General features: G+C 42.3%; 1 gene segment (V, D, J or C); it reads right to left on the reverse strand.

Moving 5' to 3' along the window:
- Nucleotides 1–6,260: 6,260 nt before the first annotated feature.
- LOC110504342 lies at nucleotides 6,261–7,539 on the reverse strand. The segment is given in 2 exon segments: nucleotides 6,261–7,237; nucleotides 7,394–7,539. Coding segments are annotated over 2 exon segments (375 nt in total).
- Between the last annotated feature and the right edge of the window lie 20,350 nt (nucleotides 7,540–27,889).

Consider the following 27,889-nt stretch of genomic DNA (forward strand, 5'->3'; position numbering starts at 1 on the left):
TGTGAGGTCAAATATACTGTTTAGGTTTTCTACTGCCAAGTTTACACCTTCACTATTTGTCCCTGATCTGTTGCACCTGTCCTTGTGATTGTCTCCACCACCCCATCTTCCCCATTATCCCCTGTGTATTTACACCTGTGTTTTCTGTCCATTGCCAGTTCGTCTTGTTTGTCAAGTCAACCAGCGTTTTTTGTCTCTCTTTTTCTCGCCCCCTCTGGTTTTGACCCTTGCCTGTCCTGTCTCTAAGCCCGCCTGCCAGACTACTCTACCTGTCCTGTCTCTGAGCCCGCCTGCCAGACTACTCTACCTGTCCTGTCTCTGAGCCCGCCTGCCAGACGACTCTACCTGTCCTGTCTCTGAGCCAGCCTGCTAGACTACTCTACCTGTCCTGTCTCTGAGCCCGTGTGAGCAGAGCCTGCTGAGCATCTGGTACATGCCATTGGCTTGGGCTAGTGTACGAGTGGGGGTGGGGCCTGCTTGTGGGAGTGGGGGGGGGGGCATGGGATGGGCAGGAGGGGCATGCGGTTGAGGGTGATGTCCTTTGACAAAGTTGGGCACTGGATTGCTGCCTTGTAGAGGTGGACCTGGTCGTAAAGACTGTTCAAGTCCAGTGGTGGGCCAGGAAAGCATTTGGTTTTGAGGCACAGTCACGGGAAATACTTGCGTTTACCCGCTGTATTGTAGCAGGGTGGAGATAACCACTTGTGCATTGGGGAAAGTAGAAGAAGATTTTTCAATCACTCCCTTCTGTGCTGTGGCCACCCTTTCCTGCTGTGCTCTCAGGTTGTTTGTGCCTGTATGTATTATTATGTGGCTGGGTGACCCTAGTTGGTCCTCAGACAGAAGGTCTAGGTGCGCTGGATGTTTGGACACCAGAGTTTAGACACTGTGTTTTGGGGGAAAAGTTCAATTTCTTGTACATATTTCCTGTTTGAGTCCATAAGGAGAACAATCTGTGTCTTGTGTATGTTCTCAGTGGGTGTAGGCGGGTTGTCAGTGGGGCTATCAGGGTGGCTGACAGGAGGGATGCTCAGAGGGGGTGAGATTCCCTGGGCTTGGGGTTCTTAATTTGTCTGTCCTGCTGTGTTGTCGACGTGGTCAGTGTTTGAAATGGGCTGTTCTGCTGTTTTTTCTGCGGGGGTGGCCAGCTCTCTAATGGGTTGTTCTCTGTCACACGCCATCCCCCTCACCCTCTCCTCCAGCAGTCTGATCCTCTCCTCTAGTGCTCTGTTCTTCTCCTGCTCTTTCTCCTGTAGATGTTGTCTCACCACTGTCCAGAGTGCAGGCATGTCTCTCTTCACCTCCAGCTCTCTGGGTCTGGTTGAGGGGGTGTTGTTGAGGGGGTCTGGTTGAGGGGGTGTTGTTGAGGGGGGACTGGTTGAGGGGATGTTGTTGAGGGGTTCTGGTTGAGGGGGTGTTGTTGAGGGGTCTGGTTGAGGGGGTGTTGTTGAGGGGGTCTGGTTGAGGGGGTGTTGTTGAGAGGGTGTTGTTGAGGGGGTGTTGTTGAGGGGGTCTGGTTGAGGGGGTCTGGTTGAGGGGGTGTTGTTGAGGGGGTGTTGTTGAGGGGATGTTGTTGAGGGGGTGTTGTTGTGCGGAACTATTATCTGTGCTGACTGGAGTGTGTTCACCTGCAGTTCCAGCTCCACCTGCCTTACCTCCAGCTGGGTGAATTTATCCTTCATTTCAATGAGGGAGTGGTAATCTGTGCTGGGAGAATGACTTTCCTCTTGCTCTTCTTCGGGGATGTTTAAGGAAGAGGTCTGGTCTGACACGTTCGGGGTGGGGGTATCTTTCTCAAGAGAGCTGAACTTTCTCTCTTTCTCTCCCTCTCCCTCCGTCTCTTTCTTTCCCTCTTCCCCTCTTCCCCTCTTCCCCTCTCTCTCTCTCTCTCTCTTTCTCTCTCTCTCTCTCCTCTCTCTCTCTCTCTCTCTCTCTCTCTCTCTCTCTCTCTCTCTCTCTCTCTCTCTCTCTCTCTCTCTCCTTCTCCCTCTCATTCTCCCTCAAACCTGTCTCTCTTTGTTTCCCCCCCTTAACCTCCCTCTATCTCTCTCCGTCGTGGCCTGCTAACAAGGACTGTGCCCACCCCCCCACTTCTCCGTGGCCAAAGTGAGTAAGACGTGTTAACCCTCACAGGATTGCTGTCCCAGGCGGCATCTCTAGCCGCGTCCTCAGAGCATGGGCAGACCAGCTGGCTGGTGTGTTTACAGACATATTCAATCTCTCCCTATCCCAGTCTGTTGACCCCCACATGCTTCTAGATGGCCACCATTGATCCTGTACCCAAGAAGGCAAAGATAACTGAACTAGATGACTACCTCACCGCAGCACTTACTTCTGTCATCATGAGGTGCTTTGAGAGACTAGACAATAATCATTTTACCTCCACCTTACCTGCCACCCTAGAACCACTTCAGTTTGCATACCGCCCCAATAGGTCCACAGACGATGCAATCGTCATCACATTGCATACTGGCCTATCCAATCTGGACAAGAGGAATACCTGTGTAAGAATGCTGTTCGTTGTCTACAGCTCAGCATTCAACACCATAGCACCCTCCAAGCTCATCATTAAGCTGGAGGCCCTGGGTCTCAACCCTGCCCTGTGAAATTGGGTCCTGGACATTCTGATGGGCTGCCCCCAGGTGGTGAAGGTAGGAAACAACATCTCCATGTCACTGACCCTCAACACTGGGGCCCCACAAGGGTGCATGCTCAGCCCCCTCCTGTACTCCCTGTTCATCCATGAAATGCGTGGCCATGCCAGCCTGCAACTCAATCATCAAGTTTACAGGCGACACAACAGTAGTGGGCTTGATTCCCAACAATGACGAGACAGCCTACAGAGAGGAGGTGTGGTGTCAGGAAAACAACCTCTCACTCATCGTCAACAAAACAAAGGAGATGATCATGGACTTCAGGAAAAAGCAGAGGGAGCACCCCCTTATCCACATCAAAGGGACAGTAGTGGAGAAGGTGGAAAGTTTTAAGTTCTTCGGCATACACATCACAGACAAACTGAAATGGACCACCCACACAGACAGTGTGGTAAAGAAGGTGCAACAGCACCTCTTCATCCTCAGGAGGCTGAACAAATGTGGCTTGTCACCTAAAACCCTGACAAACTTTTACAGATGCACAACTGAGAGCATCCTGTCGGGCTGTATCACTGCCTGTTACAGTAACTGCAAAGCCCTCAACCGCAAGGCTCTCCAGAGGGTGGTGCGGTCTGCACAATGTATCACTGGTGGCGAACTACCTGCCCTCCAAGACACCTACAGCACCTGATGTCACAGGAAGGACAAATAGATCATGAAGGACAACAACCACACGAGCCACTGCCTGTTCACTCCGCTACCATCCAGAAGGCGAGGTCAGTACAGGTGCATCAAAGCTGGGACTGAGAGACTGAAAAACAGCTTCTATCTCAAGGCCATCAGACTGTTAAGGACTTGAACCAGCTAATAAGAAGAATCAGATATGTTAAATTAGGGTTGGACTGAAAACCCACAGGACAGTAGATCTCCAGGAAGAGGGTTGGGCAGCTCTGCTTTACAATCTCTGCCATGACATATGCTACAGCAGTAGGCCTAACAGCGGAAACATCTCTTGACCGACCGATGCACAATTAAAGGAGAGTTTCACAAAATAATCGAGACCTCAATAATGGTCATCTGATGTGATTGAACCAATGACAGACTGAGAACCTCAATTATGACACCTTCACTGTGGGGCTCTATAGGTCTTCTGATGAGATTGAACCAGAGACAGACTGAGAACATCAACTATCATCAACTATCATAATATTGAGAGTAAAAAAATCTAAAACAAATCCAAATCCAGGAATGATAATATTATGGGGCCTGTCATGCCCGATACTGTTTATTAACAATCATCTTTCTAGTTATGTTGACAGAAAACACATTTGAAAGCTGTAAAAAGAAACATGTAGCTCGCCACATTTTCAAAAAGTACTGTAGCTCTCATCCTAGAACAGCTTGGAGAACCCTGCTCTAGGTAGTGCAGCAGGATCAGTGAGACCTCCATCTCTACGAGTAGAATGTAGAACAATAGAACACATTCTGAGTGTTCTGAGGTGGGAGGAGCTTATAGCTGACCTATCGGCTTACAGTACAGTGGAACATTACTGCTCTCTGCTGGATCAGCTGGAAGGTAGTGGAACAATAACATAAAACAAAACAGAATTTGCAAAATAAAAGGCCTCTTTATTTTGAAGAAAATACAACTCTAAATGGTTGTGGATGTTTAGTAATGAGGATGTTTAGTATTGTGGATGTTTAGTATTAAGGATATTTAGTAATGAGGATGTTTAGTAATGAGGATGTTTAGTAATGAGGATGTTTAGCATTGAGGATGTTTAGTATTAAGGATATTTAGTAAAGAGGATGTTTAGTAATGAGGATGTTTAGTAATGAGGAGGTTTAGCATTGAGGATATTTAGTATTAAGGATATTTAGTAATGAGGATGTTTAGTAATGAGGATGTTTAGTATTGAGGATGTTTAGTATTGAGGATGTTTAGTAATGAGGATGTTGAGTATTAAGGAGGTTTAGTATTGAGGATGTTTAGTATTGAGGATGTTTAGTAATGAGGATGTTTAGTATTAAGGATGTTTAGTGTTGAGGATGTTTAGTGTTGAGAATGTTTAGTATTTAGGAGGTTTAGTATTGAGGAGGTTTAGTAATGAGGATGTTTAGTATTGAGGAGGTTTAGTATTGAGGATGTTTAGTATTGAGGAGGTTTAGTAATGAGGATGTTGAGTATTAAGGAGGTTTAGTATTGAGGATGTTTAGTATTGAGGATGTTTAGTAATGAGGATGTTTAGTATTAAGGATGTTTAGTGTTGAGGATGTTTAGTGTTGACAATGTTTAGTATTTAGGAGGTTTAGTATTGAGGAGGTTTAGTAATGAGGATGTTTAGTATTGAGGATGTTTAGTATTGAGGAGGTTTAGTAATGAGGATGTTTAGTAATGAGGATGTTTAGTATTGAGGATGTTTAGTGTTGAGGATGTTTAGTGATGAGGATGTTTAGTATTGAGGATGTTTAGTGTTGAGGATGTTTAGTATTGAGGATGTTTAGTGTTGAGGATGTTTAGTGTTGAGGATTTTTAGTGTTGAGGATGTTTAGTGTTCAGGATGTTTAGTGTTGAGGATGTTTAGTGTTGAGGATGTTTAGTATTGAGGATGTTTAGTAATGAGGATATTTAGTGTTGAGGATGTTTAGTATTGAGGATGTTTAGTAATGAGGATATTTAGTGTTGAGGATGTTTAGTAATGAGGATGTTTAGTATTGAAGATGTTTAGTGTTGAGGATGTTTAGTATTGAGGATGTTTAGTATTGAGGATGTTTAGTATTGAGGATGTTTAGTATTGAGGATGTTTAGTGTTGAGGATGTTTAGTATTGAGGATGTTTAGTATTGAATATATTTAGTATTGAGGATGTTTAGTGTTGAGGATGTTTAGTGTTGAGAATGTTTAGTGTTGAGGATGTTTAGTATTGAGGATGTTTAGTATTGAAGATGTTTAGTATTGAGGATTTTTAGTGTTGAGGATGTCTAGTGTTGAGGATGTTTAGTTTTGAGGATGTTTAGTGTTGAGGATGTTTAGTATTGAGGATGTTTAGTATTGAGGATGTTTAGTAATGAGGATGTTTAGTATTGAGGATGTTTAGTAATGAGGATGTTTAGTATTGCGGAGGTTTAGTATTGAGGATGTTTAGTGTTGAGGATGTTTAGTAATGAGGAGGTTTAGCATTGAGAATGTTTAGAATTGAGGATGTTTAGTAATGAGGATGTTTAGTAATGAGGATGTTTAGTATTGAGGATGTTTAGTAATGAGGATGTTTAGTATTGCGGAGGTTTAGTATTGAGGATGTTTAGTATTGAGGATGTTTAGTAATGAGGATGTTTAGAATTGAGAATGTTTAGTATTGAGGATGTTTAGTAATGAGGATGTTTAGTATTGAGGATGTTTAGTAATGAGGATGTTTAGTATTGTGGAGGTTTAGTATTGAGGATGTTTAGTGTTGAGGATGTTTAGTAATGAGGAGGTTTAGTATTGAGGATGTTTAGTATTGAGGATGTTTAGTAATGAGGATGTTTAGTATTGAGGATGTTTAGTATTGAGGATGTTTAGTGTTGAGGATGTTTAGTATTGAGGATGTTTAGTATTGAGGATGTTTAGTATTGAGGATGTTTAGTGTTGAGGATGTTTAGTGTTGTGGAGGTTTAGTATTGAGGAGGTTTGGTATTGAGGATGTTTAGTGTTGAGGATGTTTAGTATTGAGGATGTTTAGTATTGCGGATGTTTAGTATTGAGGATGTTTAGTGTTGAGGATGTTTAGTATTGAGGATGTTTAGTATTGAGGATGTTTAGTAATGAGGATGTTTAGTGTTGAGGATGTTTATATGGTTCAGAACACTGTAGTGGAGGTGTGAGGTGTGTCTTTGTATTTGAGATGTGGTTTTTGTAGGGCTGAGACAGGATCTGCTCCACTGTGCTCTCTGGCAGCACAGAAATACACTGCACTGTCCTCTTGTGTCAGGTTGGAAACACTTAAATCACAATACTGTTCTGCGTTTCCTCTCAATTTAATTTGGTCCTTGAAACTAGATTCTCTCTGTCTCTATCTCCATGCATTTGCTCTGATCTCACTCTCTACGTCTCTCTCTTTCTCTTTCTCTCCCCCCCAATCTCTGTCTCTTTCTCTCTCTCTCTCGCTCTCTCTCTCCTTCTGTCTCCTCTCCCCCACTCTCTCTCTCTGAACAGACGTCTGTTAGTTCATGTGGTTTAATGCAGGTGTTGATAGTATCTGAACAGAAGTCTGCTCCTTCATGTGGTTTAATGCAGGTGTTTTGATGTAGTGTCAGAGGGAGGTTTTTGTAGAGTGGACTAGGTCTCTGTACCACTGTGTATACTGGCAGCACAGAAATACTCCCCACTGTCTTCAGCTTGTCTCGGTTTGAGGATATGAAGGAAGGCATCGTTCTCTCCATCTCCTTTCACGTCAAAGTAACCTTTATATGAGGGTTCAACTGTTGGGGTTTTATAGTATATATAAGCTATGAGGTTTAGAGCCGTGTCTTCCACAGAACGCTTGTACCAGAGGACTGTGTCGTATCTGGGGATTTTATGACTGCAGTTGAGTGTAACAGAGGCATTAGGCTTCACCAGCGACGTAGAGGGAGACTGGTACACTGATTTACTGAGAGAGACACCTGGGCGGAGACAGAGGACATAACAAAGGATTGTACCACCATTTCTCAAGTTTGAATAAAACATATAATTAGTAATTATTTGTACACATTTAGGCAAATTTTTTCATGTTTAATAAGTAATGTAGGGAACTACTAAATATCTGAAGTTTAAATTACCTGTGATCCAGAATAGTGGGGCAGTGATAATGATAAGAGGTGTGATCATGTTGACTTAGTGATCGTTGACAACCAACTGACATCTCATCTCAACTTATCTGAACTGACTGGAGAGGAGGAACAGGAAGTGACCTCATCAGGGATGTAATGACAGAATGTGGCGTGGTATCAGACAGCTGTACTGTTATATTATGTTGGCACTGAATCAAATCCAGACCTCAGTGCAGGTGAGAGGGAGGTGTTGCTTCAGTATAATCTAGTGAGACAGTGACTGAGAGAAGGTTTTTGTAGTGTAGACAGGGGAATCTGCAACACTGTGCCTTACTAGTAGCACAGAAATACACAGCACTGTGTTGGGGTCGTTTCAAGTTGAACATGTTCAGAGAGGCATTCTTTGGGCCACCTCCACCCAAATCCCCACTCATATTAAAATGCTTTTCATATGAACTCTCAATGGTTGGATTTTTATAATACAGATTTCCAATGAGTTTCAGTGCTGTTTCTCCTTGTGATTTCTGGTACCACAACATCACTCTATAGTCTGTTTTCTGATGTTGGCAGAAGAGTTGAACATTCTCTCCAGGTCTGCTGAAGACTGCAGAGGGAGTCTGGTGAACCTCAACACTGAGACAGAGACCTGAGGAGAGATGGAGAGAAGAAATTATCTTTCATTTTTCATAGGTAAGAGACGAAGATACATAATACCCGTACTGTACATCTTAACAAGTGACCATATCTAAGTCAGATTACTGTTATTACCTGAGAGCCAACCGAGTAAGAGGGTTCTGATCATGTTGAGTCTTGAGCTGAACATCAACAACTAACTGACATCTCATCTGAACTGACTGGAGAGGAGAAAGAGGGACAGGAAGTGACCTCATCAGCGATGTAACGACAGAACGTTGGCACAGTCACAGAAATATAATGTCTAGAAAGGATGGCTGCCAGTCCACCCATTATGGCATCATTGACTTGAATGAGGAGGCCCGTTCTACTCATTCTAGTTGTGGTTACAGTATATCGGATCAAATCCAGACCTCAACGCAGGTGTGAGGGAGGTGTTCTGTTAAATAGTTTACTACTGTGAGACATATTGTGTCACACAGGGTTTTTGTAGTGCAGAGAGGGAATCTACAACACTGTGGCCTTCACTTGCAGCACAGTAATAAACTGCACTGTGATCGGGACCTTTAAGGTTGAACATGTTCAGAGAAACATTCTTCGGGTCGTTCTGACTCAAATCCCCACTCACGTTTAGGTGTTCTTCAATGTACGTGGTTTGAGACTTAAACAATAAATTGTTGTTTTTCTCCTGGAACCTCTGAATCAGTCTGTAGTTAGTTCTCTCATGGTGGCAGAAGATCTGAACGTTCTCTCCAGGTTTCAGTAAGACTTCAGAGGGAGTCTGATAAACCTCAAGGCTGAGAGAGAGACCTGGGTAGAGGTGGAGAGAAGATATTGGATGGATGAAATTATATCCACATTGGGCCCTTATACCCCAATGGATGGACACATACACAGAAATGCCCATCCTGGACATCAAAATAATTAATGATTTCCAACATGTGTATTAGGCCTATTACCCATAAGGCAAATAAGTAGGACAGAGAATGTGACGAGGAAATGGAACATTTTCACTCCCAGTCAATGAGAACAACATCAGAAGAACTGAGTCATTTTGAACTCAAATGGGAAGAATATATAAAACAGGATATGACATCACAATCCAAACAGGATATGACATCCACAATCCATGGGTGGTACAGTAATGATCCTCCCAAGTGATTTTTGTTCAATGGCACCTTATTCCTTATATAGTGCACTTATTTTCTTTAGAGAAGCCCCATACATCCTGCAGTAGACACATTTATAGAAGCCCCATACATCCTGCAGTAGAGACATTTATAGAAGCCCCATACATCCTGCAGTAGAGACATTTATAGAAGCCCCATACATCCTGCAGTAGAGACATTTATAGAAGCCCCATACATCCTGCAGTAGAGACATTTATAGAAGCCCCATACCATCCTGCAGTAGAGACATTTATAGAAGCCCCATACCATCCTGCAGTAGAGACATTTATAGAAGCCCCATACATCCTGCAGTAGAGACATTTATAGAAGCCCCATACATCCTGCAGTAGAGACATTTATAGAACTCCCATACCATCCTGCAGTAGAGACATTTATAGAAGCCCCATACATCCTGCAGTAGAGCCATTTATAAAAGGCCTGCTGATACCACAGTATGGTGTTGTAGCTGGGGAGAGTGTGTTCCACCTGCTGATACCACAGTATGGTGTTGTAGCTGGGGAGAGTGTGTTCCACCTGCTGATACCACAGTATGGTGTTGAAGCTGGGGAGAGTGTGTTCCACCTGCTGATACCACAGTATGGTGTTGTAGCTGGGGAGAGTGTGTTCTACCTGCTGATACCACAGTATGGTGTTGTAGCTGGGGAAAGTGTGTTCCACCTGCTGAAACCAACGCATGGTGTTGTTCCACATTCATGATGAACATTCAAAAGGACATGGATCTTCAACTCTCAGACTCCTTACTACACACCATAGTTTACTGTGGTACTGTGTCTGGTGAGTCCACATGGATTAGTTGAGCTGTAACTCCACCTACAGGAAAGACATGATATCATACCATACTGTATCACGGTCTCCTGTATATCAGAGGGAACCTCCCCTTTCTATTAGACCAGCTGGTGAGTGTTTTGGCATTGAATCAGAGTCAGATACAGTGTGATGTTAATACAGGTGTGATTAGTCTACAGTACACCAGGGAGGAGGTTTTTGTAGAGCAGAGAGGGAGATCTGATGCACTGTGTAAACTAGCAGCACAGTAATACACAGCACTGCTATTTGGAGTTAGTTGTTTGATGGTTAAGGTGCTGGTACCACCTGCACTAGCATCTCCTTCTATATCAAATCCAGCCTCAGGAGATCCAGATGTCCCGATCATGTATCCTAAAAACACAAATTCTCTGTAGTTTGATTGCATGTACCAGAGGATACGATTATAGCTTGATATACTATGTGAACACTCCATCTTAGCCAACTCTCCCTGGTTCTTGTACAGGTCTGCAGGTGTTTGGTGAACCTGGTTACTGAGAGAAGGAACTTTAGGGAGAGAAAGGGAGAGAGAGAAAGAGAGAGAGAAAGAGAGAGAGAGAGAGAGAGAGAGAGAGAGAGAAAGAGAGAAAGAGAAAGAGAGAGAGAGAGAGAGAGAGAGAGAGAGAGAGAGAGAGAGAGGTGAATCAACAGATAAAGAAACATATTCACTTAAAACATAAAAAAATGATCAAATGAGGATATTATTAGTTGATGAAATCAATGATCTGAATACCTGCAGCCCAGGCTGTGTAACCCATGGTGATGGAGATAAGAATTCTGATCATGTTGACTCACTGTTAAGGAGACAGAAAGAATGAGACAGACAAACCACTACACATGAATTAGAGGTGGCTTCTCATCAACTCATCTCAGTGATCTTATAGAGGGATGCTGCCTCCTTATGAGAACATCTAAAACATCAGAGACCTGAGATGAACCCTGCAGGAGGAGTCTGTGTGGGACAGGAAGCAGAGTTTAGTAGAGCAGAGAGGGAGATCTGATGCACTGCTATCTGGAGGTAGTTGATTGATGGTTAAAGGAAATATTCACCCATTCTGAATGTTCTATAATTTTATCTCTGAGTGAGGTCCTATCGATGCCATGGGTAATTTCATGTCTTAATGTGTATCTGAGTTGTTGGCATTCAAGCAGGCAGACATTGGTCTGGTGTGACGTAGTATTGTGATAAAGTGATAAAGATTGGCCCACATCCCGGCCCGCTCAGTGATCACTTGGCTAAACAGCTGATGTCTTCCGAATCTTCCCCAACACTGCATGAACTACACTAGTCCATTGGATCCATGCAGGAAGCTCTGGACCTTTGCATCGGATCATCGCTGCTAGCTAGCTGCTACCGAGAGGCTATAGTGGCTAAGGCCCCTGTCCTGAAGCTAGCACCAGTTAGCCGTGAGCCAGGCGTATCTCCCGGCTAGCAAACTAAAATTACTACAACCACAATACTTCTTTCGCCAACTGGCCTGGACCCTTTGCCGACACGAAGCCCCGCCGTTCCACCACAACTGGTCTGCCGACGTAACTCCATCCGCTGTGCCCCCAACCGGCCTTTGCCAGACGTCAGAGCAGGCGCTTCTACTAGCCCCAGCCTGCTAACTTTAAACGCTGTGTCCCCAGCTTGCTAGGTAGTAGACGTCGGAGCAGGCGCTTCTACTAGCCCCAGTCTGCTAACTTTAAACACTGTGTCCCCAGCTTGCTAGGTAGTAGACGTCTGTGATCATATTGTCTCAGTTAAGGTTGGTGGAGAGATGAGAACTGTGATCATATTGTCTCAGTTAAGGGTGGTGGGGAGATGAGAACTGTGATCATATTGTCTCAGTTAAGGGTGGTGGAGAGATGAGAACTGTGATCATATTGTCTCAGTGAAGGATGGTGGAGAGATGAGAACTGTGATCATATTGTCTCAGTTAAGGGTGGTGGAGAGATGAGAACTGTGATCATGTTGTTTCAGTGAAGGATGTGGAGAGATGAGAACTGTGATCATATTGTCTCAGTTAAGGGTGGTGGGGAGATGAGAACTGTGATCATATTGTCTCAGTTAAGGATGGTGGAGAGATGAGAACTGTGATCATATTGTCTCAGTTAAGGGTGGTGGAGAGATGAGAACTGTGATCATATTGTCTCAGTGAAGGATAGTGGAGAGATGAGAACTGTGATCATATTGTCTCAGTTAAGGATGGTGGTGAGATGAGAACTGTGATCATATTGTCTCAGTGAAGGGTGGTGGAGAGATGAGAACTGTGATCATATTGTCTCAGTTAAGGGTGGTGGAGAGATGAGAACTGTGATCATATTGTCTCAGTTAAGGGTGGTGGAGAGATGAGAACTGTGATCATATTGTCTCAGTTAAGGGTGGTGGAGAGATGAGAACTGTGATCATTTTGTCTCAGTGAAGGATGGTGGGGAGATGAGAACTGTGATCATATTGTCTCAGTGAAGGATGGTGGAGAGATGAGAACTGTGATCATATTGTCTCAGTTAAGGGTGGTGGAGAGATGAGAACTGTGATCATGTTGTTTCAGTGAAGGATGGTGGAGAGATGAGAACTGTGATCATATTGTCTCAGTTAAGGGTGGTGGGGAGATGAGAACTGTGATCATATTGTCTCAGTTAAGGATGGTGGAGAGATGAGAACTGTGATCATATTGTCTCAGTTAAGGGTGGTGGAGAGATGAGAACTGTGATCATATTGTCTCAGTGAAGGATGGTGGAGAGATGAGAACTGTGATCATATTGTCTCAGTTAAGGATGGTGGAGAGATGAGAACTGTGATCATATTGTCTCAGTGAAGGGTGGTGGAGAGATGAGAACTGTGATCATATTGTCTCAGTTAAGGGTGGTGGGGAGATGAGAACTGTGATCATATTGTCTCAGATAAGGATGGTGGAGAGATGAGAACTGTGATCATATTGTCTCAGTTAAGGGTGGTGGAGAGATGAGAACTGTGATCATATTGTCTCAGTGAAGGATGGTGGAGAGATGAGAACTGTGATCATATTGTCTCAGTTAAGGATGGTGGAGAGATGAGAACTGTGATCATATTGTCTCAGTGAAGGGTGGTGGAGAGATGAGAACTGTGATCATATTGTCTCAGTTAAGGGTGGTGGAGAGATGAGAACTGTGATCATCTTGTCTCAGTGAAGGATGGTGGGGAGATGAGAACTGTGATCATATTGTCTCAGTGAAGGATGGTGGAGAGATGAGAACTGTGATCATATTGTTTCAGTTAAGGGTGGTGGAGAGATGAGAACTGTGATCATATTGTCTCAGTGAAGGATGGTGGAGAGATGAGAACTGTGATCATATTGTCTCAGTTAAGGGTGGTGGAGAGATGAGAACTGTGATCATGTTGTTTCAGTGAAGGATGGTGGAGAGATGAGAACTGTGATCATGTTGTTTCAGTGAAGGATGGTGGAGAGATGAGAACTGTGATCATGTTGTCTCAGTTAAGGGTGGTGGAGAGATGAGAACTGTGATCATATTGTCTCAGTTAAGGGTGGTGGGGAGATGAGAACTGTGATCATATTGTCTCAGTTAAGGGTGGTGGAGAGATGAGAACTGTGATCATATTGTCTCAGTTAAGGGTGGTGAGGAGATGAGAACTGTGATCATTTTGTCTCAGTTAAGGGTGGTGGAGCGATAAGAACTGTGATCATTTTGTCTCAGTTAAGGGTGGTGGGGAGATGAGAACTGTGATCATATTGTCTCAGTTAAGGGTGGTGGAGAGATGAGAACTGTGATCATATTGTCTCAGTGAAGGATGGTGGAGAGATGAGAATTGTGATCATATTGTCTCAGTTAAGGGTGGTGGAGAGATGAGAACTATGATCATGTTGTTTCAGTGAAGGATGGTGGAGAGATGAGAACTGTGATCATATTGTCTCAGTTAAGGGTGGTGGGGAGATGAGAACTGTGATCATATTGTCTCAGTTAAGGATGGTGGAGAGATGAGAACTGTGATCATATTGTCTCAGTTAAGGGTGGTGGGGAGATGAGAACTGTGATCATATTGTCTCAGTGAAGGATGGTGGAGAGATGAGAACTGTGATCATATTGTCTCAGTTAAGGATGGTGGAGAGATGAGAACTGTGATCATATTGTCTCAGTGAAGGATGGTGGGGAGATGAGAACTGTGATCATATTGTCTCAGTGAAGGATGGTGGAGAGATGAGAACTGTGATCATATTGTCTCAGTTAAGGGTGGTGGAGAGATGAGAACTGTGATCATATTGTCTCAGTGAAGGATGGTGGAGAGATGAGAACTGTGATCATATTGTCTCAGTTAAGGGTGGTGGAGAGATGAGAACTGTGATCATGTTGTTTCAGTGAAGGATGGTGGAGAGATGAGAACTGTGATCATGTTGTTTCAGTGAAGGATGGTGGAGAGATGAGAACTGTGATCATGTTGTCTCAGTTAAGGGTGGTGGAGAGATGAGAACTGTGATCATATTGTCTCAGTTAAGGGTGGTGGGGAGATGAGAACTGTGATCATATTGTCTCAGTTAAGGGTGGTGGAGAGATGAGAACTGTGATCATATTGTCTCAGTTAAGGGTGGTGGGGAGATGAGAACTGTGATCATTTTGTCTCAGTTAAGGGTGGTGGAGCGATAAGAACTGTGATCATTTTGTCTCAGTTAAGGGTGGTGGGGAGATGAGAACTGTGATCATTTGGTCTCAGTTAAGGGTGGTGGAGAGATGAGAACTGTGATCATTTTGTCTCAGTGAAGGATGGTGGAGAGATGAGAACTGTGATCATTTTGTCTCAGTTAAGGATGGTGGGGAGATGAGAACTGTGATCATGTTGTTTCAGTGAAGGATGGTGGGGAGATGAGAACTGTGATCATGTTGTTTCAGTGAAGGATGGTGGAGAGATGAGAACTGTGATAATTTTGTCTCAGTGAAGGATGGTGGAGAGATGAGAACTGTGATCATGTTGTCTCAGTGAAGGATGGTGGAGAGATGAGAACTGTGATCATGTTGTTTCAGTGAAGGATGGTGGAGAGATGAGAACTGTGATCATGTTGTTTCAGTGAAGGATGGTGGAGAGATGAGAACTGTGATCATGTTGTTTCAGTGAAGGATGGTGGAGAGATGAGAACTGTGATCATGTTGTTTCAGTGAAGGATGGTGGAGAGATGAGAACTGTGATCATATTGTCTCAGTTAAGGGTGGTGGAGAGATGAGAACTGTGATCATATTGTCTCAGTTAAGGGTGGTGGAGAGATGAGAACTGTGATCATATTGTCTCAGTGAAGGATGGTGGAGAGATGAGAACTGTGATCATATTGTCTCAGTTAAGGGTGGTGGGGAGATGAGAACTGTGATCATATTGTCTCAGTGAAGGATGATGGGGAGATGAGAACTGTGATCATATTGTCTCAGTTAAGGGTGGTGGAGAGATGAGAACTGTGATCATGTTGTTTCAGTGAAGGATGGTGGAGAGATGAGAACTGTGATCATGTTGTCTCAGTTAAGGGTGGTGGGGAGATGAGAACTGTGATCATATTGTCTCAGTTAAGGATGGTGGAGAGATGAGAACTGTGATCATATTGTCTCAGTTAAGGGTGGTGGAGAGATGAGAACTGTGATCATATTGTCTCAGTGAAGGATGGTGGAGAGATGAGAACTGTGATCATATTGTCTCAGTTAAGGATGGTGGAGAGATGAGAACTGTGATCATATTGTCTCAGTGAAGGGTGGTGGAGAGATGAGAACTGTGATCATATTGTCTATTGTATTATTAGAGATAACAGGACCTGTCACGCTGAGTGATGGATTTAGAAGAGACAAGGGGACCTGTCACGCTGAGTGATGGATTTAGAAGAGACAAGGGGACCTGTCACACTGAGTGATGGATTTAGAAGAGACAAGGGGACCTGTCACACTGAGTGATGGATTTAGAAGAGACAAGGGGACCTGTCACGCTGAGTGATGGATTTAGAAGAGACAAGGGGACCTGTCACACTGAGTGATGGATTTAGAAGAGACAAGGGGACCTGTCACGCTGAGTGATGGATTTAGAAGAGACAAGGGGACCTGTCACACTGAGTGATGGATTTAGAATAGATCAGGGGACCTGTCACGCAGACTGATGGGTTTAGAAAAGATAAGGGGATCTGTCATGCTGAGGGATGGGTTTAGAATAGATAAGGGGACCTGTCATGCTGAGGGATGGCTTTTCAAAAGCAATATGTGGCTCCTGTCGTAATCTTCTACTCAAATACAGATCCTTCAGAAAGTATTCATACCCCTTGACTTATTCCACATTTAGCTGTGTTTACAGGCTGAATTCAAAATGGATTAAATATATTGTCTCACTCATCTACACACAATACCCCATGATGACATCACAATACCCCATGATGGCATCACAATACCCCACGATGACATCACAATACCCCACGGTGACATCACAATACCCCATGATGACATCACAATACCCCACGATGACATCACAATACCCCACGATGACATCACAATACCCCATGATGGCATCACAATACCCCACGATGACATCACAATACCCCACGATGACATCACAATACCCCACAATGACAAAATGAAAACATGTTTTTAGAAATGTTTATATGCAGATATTTTTTACAGAAATATCTAATTTACATAAGTATTCACACCTGAGTCAATGCATGTTAGAATCACCTTTGACAATGATTACAGCTGTGAGCATTTCTGGGTAAGTCTCTAAGAGCTTTGCCCCCCTTGGATTGTACAAATTTGTAATTTTTATTGATTTTTTATTCGTCAATCTCTGTCAAGTTGGTTGTTGATCATTGCTAGACAGCCATTTTCAAGTTTTATCATGGATTTTCAAGCATGTTTAAGTCAAAACTGTAACTAGGCCACTCAGGAACATTCAATGTCGTCTTGGTAAGCAACTCCAGTGTAGATTTGGCCTTGTATTTTAGGCTATTGTCCTGCTGAAAGGTGAACTTGTCTCCCAGTGTCTTTTCTAAAGCAAACCGAACCAGGTTTTCCTCTAGGATTTTACCTGTGCTTAGCTCTATTCCATTTATTTTTATCCTAAAAAACTCCCCAGTCTTTGCCGATGACAAGCATACCCATAACATGATGCAGCCACCACCATGCTTGAAAATTTGAGGAGTGGTACTCAGATATGTGTTGTGTTGGATTTGGCCCAAACATAACTAATTCATTTCTTTGCCCAATTTTGTGCTGTTTTACTTTAGTGCCTTATTGCAAACATGATGCATGTTTTGGGATATTTTTTTCTGTACAGGCTTCCTTCTTTTCACTCTGTTATTTAGATTAGTATTGTGGAGTAATTACAATGTTGTGGATCCATCCTCAGTTTTCTCCTATCACAGCCATTAAACTCTGTAAGGCTGGTCTTATTGGGACTGTTTTAAAGTCACCATTGGCCTCATGGTGAAATCCCTGAGCGGTTTCCTTCCTCTCTGGCAACTGAGTTAGGAAGGACGCCTGTATCTTTGTAGTGACTGGGTGTATTGTTACACCATTCAAAGTGTAATTGTAAACATGCCCAAAGCGATATTCAATGTCTGCTGTTTTATTTATTTTTACACATCTACTATCAGATGCCCTTCTTTGCGAGGCATTGAAAAACCTCCCTGGTCTTCGTGGGACCTTACTGATAATTGTATGTGTGGAGTACAGAGAGTACAGAGATGAGGTAATCATTCAAGCATCATGTTAAACATGATTTTTACACACAGAGTGAATCCATGCAACTTATTATGTGACTTGTTCAGCACATTTTTACTTACTTTACTGAACTTATTTAGGCTTGGCATAACAAAGGGGTTGAATACTTCTTGACTCAGAACATTTCACCTTTGCATTTTTAATGAGTTTGTATTTAAAAAAAAAAACATACATAAAGTTTTAGAACACCTACTAATTCAAGGATTTTTCTTTATTTTGACTATTTTCTACATTGCATAATAATAGTGAAGACATCAAAACTATGAAATAACACATATGGAATCATGTAGTGACCAAAAAAGTGTTAAACAAATCAAGATTTATTTATATTTGAGATTAATTAACCTTGATGACAGCTTTGCACACTCTTGGCATTCTCTGAACCAGCTTCACCTGGAATGCTGTTCCAACAGTCTTGATTGACTTCCCACATATTCTGAGCACTTGTTGACTGCTTTTCCTTCACTCTGCGGTCCGACTCACCCCAAACCATCTCAATTTGGTTGAGGTCGGGGGATTGTGGAGGCCATGTCATCTGATGCAGCACTCCATCACTCTCCTTCTTGGTCAAATAGCCCTTCCACAGCCTGGAGGTGTGTTGGATCATTGTCCTGTTGGAAAACAAATGATAGTCCCACCAAGCCCAAACCAGATGGGATGGCGTATCGCTGCAGAATACTGTGGTAGCCATGCTGGTTAAGTGTGCCTTGAATTCTAAATAAATCACAGATCGTGTCACCAGCAAAGCACCCCCACACCAAAACACCTCCCCCCATGCTTTATGGAGTGAAATACACCATGCGGATATCATCCGTTCACCTCCACCGCATCTCACAAAGACACAGCGGTAGGAACCATAATTCTCCAATTTGGACTCCAGACCAAAGGACAAATTTCCACCGGTCTAATGTCCATTGCTCCTGTTTCTCGGCCCAAGTAAGTCTCGTATTCTTATTGGTGTCCTTTAGTAGTGTTTTCTTTACAGAAATTCGACCATGAAGGCCTGATTCACGCAGTCTCCTCTGAACAGCTGATGTTGAGATGTGTCTGTTACTTGAACTCTGTGAAGCATTTATTTGGGCTGCAATTTCTGAGGCTGGTAACTCTAATTAAGTTATCTTCTGTAGCAGAGGTAACTCTGGGTCTTCCTTTCCTGTGGCGATCCTCATGACAGCCAGTTCCATCATAGCGCTCGATGGTTTTTGCGTCTGCACTTAAAGAAACTTTTGAAGTTCTTGAAATTTCCCCTATTAACTGACCTTCACGTCTTAAAGTAATGATGGACTGTCATTTCTCTTTGCTCATTTCAGCTTTTCTTGCCATAATATTAAATGTTTAAATTTTTAATTTAACCTTTATTTAACTAGGCATGTCAGATAAGAACAAATTCTTATTTACCGTTTTGCCAAATAGATAATAAATATAATATAAATAAATATCTTCTGTTTATCCCCCCCTACCTTGTCACAACACAACTGATTGGCTCAAACGCATTAAGGAAAAAATAAATTCCACAAATTATTTTAAGGAGGCACACTTGTTAATTGAAATGCATTCCAGGTGACTACCTCATGAAGCTGGTTGAGAGAATGCCAAGAGTGTGCAAAGCTGTCATCAAGGCAAAGGGTGGCTACTTTGAATAATACTTTTTTGGTTACTATATGATCCAATTGTGTTATTTTATCGTTTTGATGTAAAAATAAAGAAAAACCCTTGAATGATTAGAACTTTTGACTGGTAGTGTAATCATGTAGCTTCACCTGATATACTGAACCTTACCTTCACCTGATATACTGAACCTTACCTTGACCTGATATACTGAACCTTACCATCACCTGATATACTGAACCTTACCTTCACCTGATATACTAAACCTTACCATCACCTGATATACTGAACCTTACCTTGACCTGATATACTGAACCTCACCTTGACCTGATATACTGAACCTTACCTTCACCTGATATACAGAACCTTACCTTCACCTGATATACTTAACCTTACCTTGACCTGATATACTGAACCTTATATGAACCTTACCTTCACCTGATATACTGAACCTTATATTCACCTGAACCTTCACCTGATATACTGAACCTTATATTCACCTGAACCTTACCTTGACCTGATATACTGAACCTTATATGAACCTTACCTTCACCTGATATACTGAACCTTATATTCACCTGAACCTTACCTTGACCTGATATACTGAACCTTACCTTGACCTGATATACTGAACCTTACCTTGACCTGATATACTGAACCTTACCTTCACCTGATATACTAAACCTTACCTTGACCTGATATACTGAACCTTACCATCACCTGATATACTGAACCTTACCTTCACCTGATATACTGAACCTTACCATCACCTGATATACTGAACCTTACCTTCACCTGATATACTGAACCTTACCTTGACCTGATATACTGAACCTTACCATCACCTGATATACTGAACCTTACCTTCACCTGATATACTGAACCTTACCATCACCTGATATACTGAACCTTACCTTCACCTGATATACTGAACCTTACCTTCACCTGATATACTGAACCTTACCTTCACCTGATATACTGAACCTGATATACTGAACCTTACCATCACCTGATATACTGAACCTTACCTTCACCTGATATACTGAACCTTACCTTCACCTGATATACTTAACCTTACCTTCACCTGATATACTGAACCTTACCTTCACCTGATATACTGAACCTTACCTTCACCTGATATACTTAACCTTACCTTCACCTGATATACTGAACCTTACCTTCACCTGATATACTTAACCTTACCTTCACCTGATATACTGAACCTTACCTTCACCTGATATACTGAACCTTACCTTCACCTGATATACTGAACCTTATCTTCGCCTGATATACTGAACCTTACCTTCACCTGATATACTGAGCCTTACCTTCACCTGATATACTGAACCTTACCTTCACCTGATATACTGAACCTTACCTTCACCTGATCTACTGAACCTTATCTTCACCTGATATACTGAACCTTATCTTCACCTGATAGCCAGAGGAGTGAGACAGTGGCTCTGAGGAGAACTCTGATCATGCTGTCGGTCGGCTTGTCCGTCTGTTTGTCCGTCTGAGCTGTAGAGTTCTATGATCTACAGTATGTCTTTGTTCTGAGATGGGAGGAGCTTATAGCTGACCTATCGGCTTACAGTACAGTGGAACGTTACTGCCCTCTGCTGGATCAGCTGGAAGGTAGTGGTACAATAACATAAAACAAAACAGAATTTGCAAAAAAGAAAGACCTCTTGATTTTGAAGAAAATAAATCCTAAATGTTGCAGTTCTTTAGGAGTTTTGTATGGTGGATATTTAGTATTGAGGATGTTTAGTATTGAGGATGTTTAGTATTGAGGATGTTTAGTATTGAAGATGTTTAGTATTGAGGATGTTTAGTATTGAAGATGTTTAGTATTGAGGATGTTTAGTATTGAGGATGTTTAGTATTGAGGATGTTTTAGTAGTGAGGATGTTTAGTATTGAGGATGCTTTAGTAGTGAGGATGTTTAGTATTGAGGATGTTTAGTATTGAGGATGTTTAGTATTGAGGATGTTTAGTATTGAGGAGGTTTAGTAGTGAGGAGGTTTAGTAGTGAGGATGTTTAGTATTGAGGAGGTTTAGTAGTGAGGAGGTTTAGTAGTGAGGATGTTTAGTATTGAGGATGTTTAGTATTGAGGATGTTTAGTATTGAGGAGGTTTAGTATTGAGGATGTTTAGTATTGAGGAGGTTTAGTATTGAGGATGTTTAGTATTGAGGATGTTTAGTATTGAGGATGTTTAGTAGTGAGGATGTTTATATGGTTCAGAACACTGTAGTGGAGGTGTGAGGTGTGACTTTGTATTTGAGATGTGGTTTTTGTAGGGCTGAGACAGGATCTGCTCCACTGTGCTCTCTGGCAGCACAGAAATACACTGCACTGTCCTCTTGTGTCAGGTTGGAAACACTTAAATCACAATACTGTTCTGCGTTTCCTCTCAATTTAATTTTGTCCTTGAAACGAGATTCTGGGTTTTTGTTGTCTGTGTAAAGGTACCCCAGCAGTTGTAGCTGTCTGTCCTGAGAATGAGTCTGTCTGTACCAGAGGATAACATCATAGTCTTTTATAGTGTGAGAACAGTGGAGATCAGCGGAGTCTCCTGGGGTCATTACCAAGGCAGCAGGAGTCTGGACAACTCTGGTACCTAGACCCAAGCCTGGGAGGGGAGGAAGATGATATTATCAAATGTTTGTTAATCTAAGTTGACCTGTGATTTTATTGTCAATAGGTTTGTATGTATCCAAACGAGACATAACTGCTAGCCAACACAGATGTTCTCCATGACAACGAAATGTCTGTTATCTTAAAATATTACTATGGTCTTAGTCTTACCTGTGAGACATAGTGATACCAAACAGACAGCGAGGATCATGGTGACAGTCTACAGAGAGAAAAGAGCAGATCATCTGTGTTAAGCTTCACACAGACAAGGGGAAAGTACATCATCACAATGACTTTGATTGGCAGATACATATGCTCTGCTCAACCTCTGTCTCTCTCCCTCTAACCTCTCCCACCTCTCTCTTTCTCTCTCTGTGTCTCTGTATCTTTCTCTCCTCTCCCTCTCTCTCTCTCTCTCTCTCTCTCTAACCTCTGTCTCTCTATATATTCTTCTCACCTCTCTCCCAATAACCTCTCCCGATCTTCTTCTTACCGCTCTCTCTCTCTGCGTCTCCTCTCTCTCTCCCCACCTCTCTCTCTCGCTCTCTCCTTCTCTCTTAATTCAATTTAAGGGGCTTTGTTTGCATGGGAAACATATGTTTACATTGCCAAAGCAAGTGAAATAGATAATAAACAAAAGTGAAAAAAACAATAATAAAATTAACAGTAAACATTACACTCACAAAAGTTACAAAAGAATAAAATACATTTCAAATGTCGTATTATATATACAGTGTTGTAACAATGTACAATTGTTAAAGTACTAAAGGGAAAATTAAATAAATATAAATATGGGTTGTATTTACAATGGTGTCACTAATTGCCCTTTTCTTGTGTCAACAGGTCACGAATATTGCTGCTGTGATGGCACATTGTGTCACGATCGTTGTAAGGAGGAGACCACCATTCTTTATTAAACAAACGAAACACTGAACAAACAATTATTATTATTTATTTTTTTAAACCGTGACGCTAAGCCGAATAGTGCAGACAGGCAACTAAACATAGAATAAGAACCCACCAAACCAAAAGGGAAAATGGCTACCTAAATAGGATCCCCAATCAGAGACAATGATAAACAGCTGCTTCTGATTGGGAACCAATTCAGGTCACCATAGACTTACATATACCTAGAACTACCAAAAAACCTAGACCTACCAAAACCCCTAGACATACAAAACCCCCTAGACAATACAAAAACTAACATACCCACCCTCGTCACACCCTGACCTAACCAAAATATAAGTATAACAGAGATATCTAAGGTCAAAGCGTGACACACTGTGGTATTTCACCGAATATATATGGGAGTTTATCAAAATTGGGTTTGATTTCTAACTCTTTGTGGGTCTGTGTAATCTGAGGGAAATATGTGTCTCTAATATGGCCATACATTGGGCAGGAGGTTAGGAAGTGCAGCTCAGTTTCCACCTCATTTTGTGGGCGGCAAGCACATAGCCTGTTTTCTCTTGAGAGCCAGGTCTGCCTACGGCGGCCTTTCTCAATAGCAAGGCTTTGTTCACTGAGTCTGTACATAGTCAAAGCTTTCCTTAAGTTTGGGTCAGTCACAGTAGTCAGGTATTCTGCCAATGTTTACTCTCTGTGTAGGGCCAAATAGCATTTGTTTGCTCTGTTCTTTTGTTGATTCTTTCCAATGTATCAAGTAATCATATTTTAGTTTTCTCATCATTTGGTTGGGTCTAATTGTGCTGCTGTTCTGGGGCTCTGTAGGGTGTGTTTGTGTTTGTGAACAGAGCCCTAGGACCAGCTTGCTTAGGGGCCTCTTCTCCAGGTTCATCTCTCTGTAGGTGATGGTTTTGTCATGGAAGGTTTGGGAACCACTTCCTTTTAGGTGGTTGTAGAATTGAACGTCTCTTTTCTAGAGTTTGATAATTAGCGGGTATCGGCCTAATTCTGCTCTGCATGCATTATTTGTTTTTTTACGTTGTACACAGAGGATATTTTTTCAGAATTCTGCGTGCAGAGTCTCAATTTGGTGTTTGTCCCAGTTTGTGAATTCTTGGTTGGTGAGCGGACCACAGACCTCACAACCATAAAGGGCAATGGGTTCGATAACTGATTCAAGTATTTTTTTAACCAGATCCTAATTGGTATGTCGAATTTTATGTTCCTTTTGATGGCGTAGAAAGCTCTTCTTGCCTTGTCTCTCAGATTGTTCACAGCTTTGTGGAAGTTACCTGTGGTGCTGATGTTTAGGCTGTGGTATGTATAGTTTTTTTGTGTGCTCTAGGGCAATGGTGTCTAGATGGAATTTGTATTTGTGGTCTTGGTAACTGGACCTTTTTTGGAACACCATTATTTTGGTCTTACTGAGATTTACTGTCAGGGCCCAGGTCTGGCAGAATCTGTGCAGAATATCTAGGTGCTGCTGTAGGCCCTCCTTGGTTGGTGACAGAAGCACCAGATCATCAGCAAACAGTAGACATTTGACTTCAGATTCTAGAAGGCTGAGGCCAGGTGCTGCAGACTGCTCTAGTGCCCTCGCCAATTTGTTGATATATATGTTGAAGAGGATGGGGCTTAAGCTGCATCCATGTCTCACCCCACGGCCCTGTGTCTCACCCCACGGCCATGTAAACATAAAAAACTTTGTTGAAATCAACAAAGCATGAGAAGACTTTGCCTTTGTTTTGGTTTGTTTGTTTGTCAATTAGGGGGTGCAGGGTGAATACGTGGTCTGTCGTACGGGAATTTGGAAAAAAGCCAATTTGACATTTGCTCAGTAAATTGTTTTCACTGAGGAAATGTACAAGTTTGCTATTAATGATAATGCAGAGGTTTTTTCCCAAGGTTGCTGTTGACGCATAATCCCATGGTAGTTATCACGGTCAAATTTGTCTCAACCCATATGGATATGGGTGATAAGTCCTTGGTTTCAAATATTGGGGAAGACATCAATGCTAAGTTGAACTTTTTAAGGATAGGGGGCAGCATTTTCACTTTTGGATGAATTGGTGCCCAAATTAAACGGCCTCCTACTCTGTCCCAGATGATAATATATGCATAGTATTATTACTATTGGATAGAAAAGACTCTGAAGTTTCTAAAACTGTTTGAATTATGTATGTGAGAAAAACAGAACTCATACGGCAGGCAAACTTCCAAACAGGAAGTGAGAATTCTGAAAAGGGTCGATGCGAAAGTCATCGCCTATTCAATTCCCTGTAATTTATGGATCTGTTTGCAATTCATACGCCTTTCACTAGATGTCAACAGTCAGTAGAACGTGGAATGAAGCCTCTAGTGTGATGTGGGGCCGGATGGGAGCTATTTGAGTCACTGGTCTGGCAGATTGCCAGTTCCTAGTCACGCGCGCTAGTCATGGAATGGCAATGTGTGCCATTACTTATACACACATGAAGAAATGCTCCGGTTGGAACGTTATTGGATATATATGATAACAACATCCTGAAGATTGATTCTCTACTAAGTTTGACTAGTTTATTCGACTTGTAATATAACTTTTTTGAAGTTTTCGTCTGACGTTTGCCTTCACTTGCGCCAGTGTTTGGACACGTGTACTACACATGCTAAAGTTGCTAATTTGACATAAGTAATTGACATTATCGAACAAAAATACCAATTTATTGTGGAAATAGGATTCCTGGCATTGCATTCTGATGAAGATAATCAAAGGTAGGGGATTATTTATGATGTAATTTCGTATTTCTGTTGACTCCAACATGGCGGAGAAATGTTATTTATATTTGAGCGCCGTCTCAGATTATTGCTTTTTACTAAAGTTTAAAATAAATCTGACATAGCTGTTGCATTAAGAGCCAGTGTATCTTTAATTATATGTAAAACATGTATCTTTCGTCAAAGTTTATGATGAGTATTTCTGTTATCTGGCGTAGCTTTCTATAATTACTCCGGATATTTTGGAGGCATTTCTGAACATGGCGCCAATGTAAACCGAGATTTGTGGATATAAATATGCACATTACCGAACAAAACATAAATGTATTGTGTAACATGATGTCCTATGAGTGTCATCTGATGAAGATTATCAAAGGTTAGAGATTTAATTTGTATCTCTATCTCTGCTTTTGTGACTCTATCTTTGGCTGGGATAAATGGCTGTGTGTTTTTTGGATTTGGTGGTGATCTAACATAAATATATGTTATGTTTTCGCTGTAAAACATTAAAAAAATCGGACATGATGGGTAGAATAACAAGATGTTTATCTTTCTTTTGCTGTATTGGACTTGTTAATGTGTGAAAGTTAAATATTTTGAAAAAATAATTTTGAATTTTGCACACTGCCTCTTCAGCGGAATGTTGGGGGGGGGGGGGGTTGGGGTTGAAGTTGAAAGGTTAAGTGTGTCCTAGAAAGGTTAAGTACAGCCAATTTGAATTTGGGGTCTGTATATTTTATAATTTCATTGAAGATACCAACAACACCACAGGCCTTTTTAGGTTGGAGGGTTTGCATTTTGTCCAGTAGTTCATTCAATGTAACTGGAGAATCCAATGGGTTCTGGTCTTTAATAGTTGATTCTAAGATTTGTATTTGATCATGTATGTTTTTGCTTTATGTTTGTTCTTTGTTATAGAGCCAAAAAGATTGGAGAAGTGTTTTATCCATACATCTATATTTTGAATAGATAACTCTTTGTGGTGTTGTTTTTTTAGTGTTTTCCAAGTTGAATGTTTTCCAAGCTGATTTCTGACGTGCTGTTCCTTCTTTTTCCATAGTGTGTTTGTAAGGGGTGCGTACTGGCGGCAGAGAAGTCAGGCGCAGGAGAGCAAAAGCTGTGTTACAACGCCGCAGTTTAATAACAAAAAATCACCGTAAACAGAACAATCAATACAATGGGTACAAAACCCGACGCACACCAGAATAACGTGCACAAGCACTTACAATAAACAATTCCGGACAAGGACATGGGGGGGAACAGAGGGTTAAATACACAACATGTAATGAGAAGACAAGACAAAACAAATGGAAAATTAAAAAATGGATCGATGATGGCTAGAAAACCTGTGACTCCGACCGCCGAACGCCGCCCGAACAAGGAGAGGAACCAACTTCGGCGGAAGTCGTTACAGTATTTCTGTAATGTTTTAGTGATTCACAATAGTGAAATCTCAGGTTTTCTGAGTCTCTATATTTTTTTGTATTTCTTTTTTTAGGTTTAAGCATTCTTCATCAAACCATTTGTCATCGTTGTTCATTTTATTAGGCTTTCTGCTTAAACTTTTTTATTTATCTGTTTTATTCGATAGGGAAGCTGTGAGGTCAAATATACTGTTTAGGTTTTCTACTGCCAAGTTTACATCTTCACTATTTGTCACACCCTGATCTGTTGCACCTGTCCTTGTGATTGTCTCCACCCCCCCCATCTTCCCCATTATCCCCTGTGTATTTACACCAGACTACCCTACCTGTCCAGTCTCTGAGCCCGCCTGCTAGACTACTCTACCTGTCCTGTCTCTGAGCCCGCCTGCCAGACTACTCTACCTGTCCTGTCTCTGAGCCAACCTGCCAGACTACTCTACCTGTCCTGTCTCTGAGCCCGCCTGCCAGACTACTCTACCTGTCCTGTCTCTGAACCCGCCTGCCAGACGACTCTACCTGTCCTGTCTCTGAGCCAGCCTGCTAGACTACTCTACCTGTCCTGTCTCTGAGCCCGTGTGAGCAGAGCCTGCTGAGCATCTGGTACATGCCATTGGCTTGGGCTAGTGTATGAGTGGGGGTGGGGCCTGCTTGTGGGAGTGGGGGGGGGGGGGGGGGGGGGGGGCATAGGTCTGATCTGAGGGGGCCTATATGGGGTGTGGGCACGGGGTGCCTGTTGAGCTGTGTGAGGTTTTGGGCCTGCGGTTGAGGGTGATGTCCTTTGACAAAGTTGGGCACTGGATTGCTGCCTTGTAGAGGTGGACCTGG

The sequence above is a fragment of the Oncorhynchus mykiss genome, chromosome 25, assembly GCF_013265735.2.
Source record: "Oncorhynchus mykiss isolate Arlee chromosome 25, USDA_OmykA_1.1, whole genome shotgun sequence".
NCBI classification, from domain to species: Eukaryota; Metazoa; Chordata; class Actinopteri; order Salmoniformes; family Salmonidae; genus Oncorhynchus; species Oncorhynchus mykiss.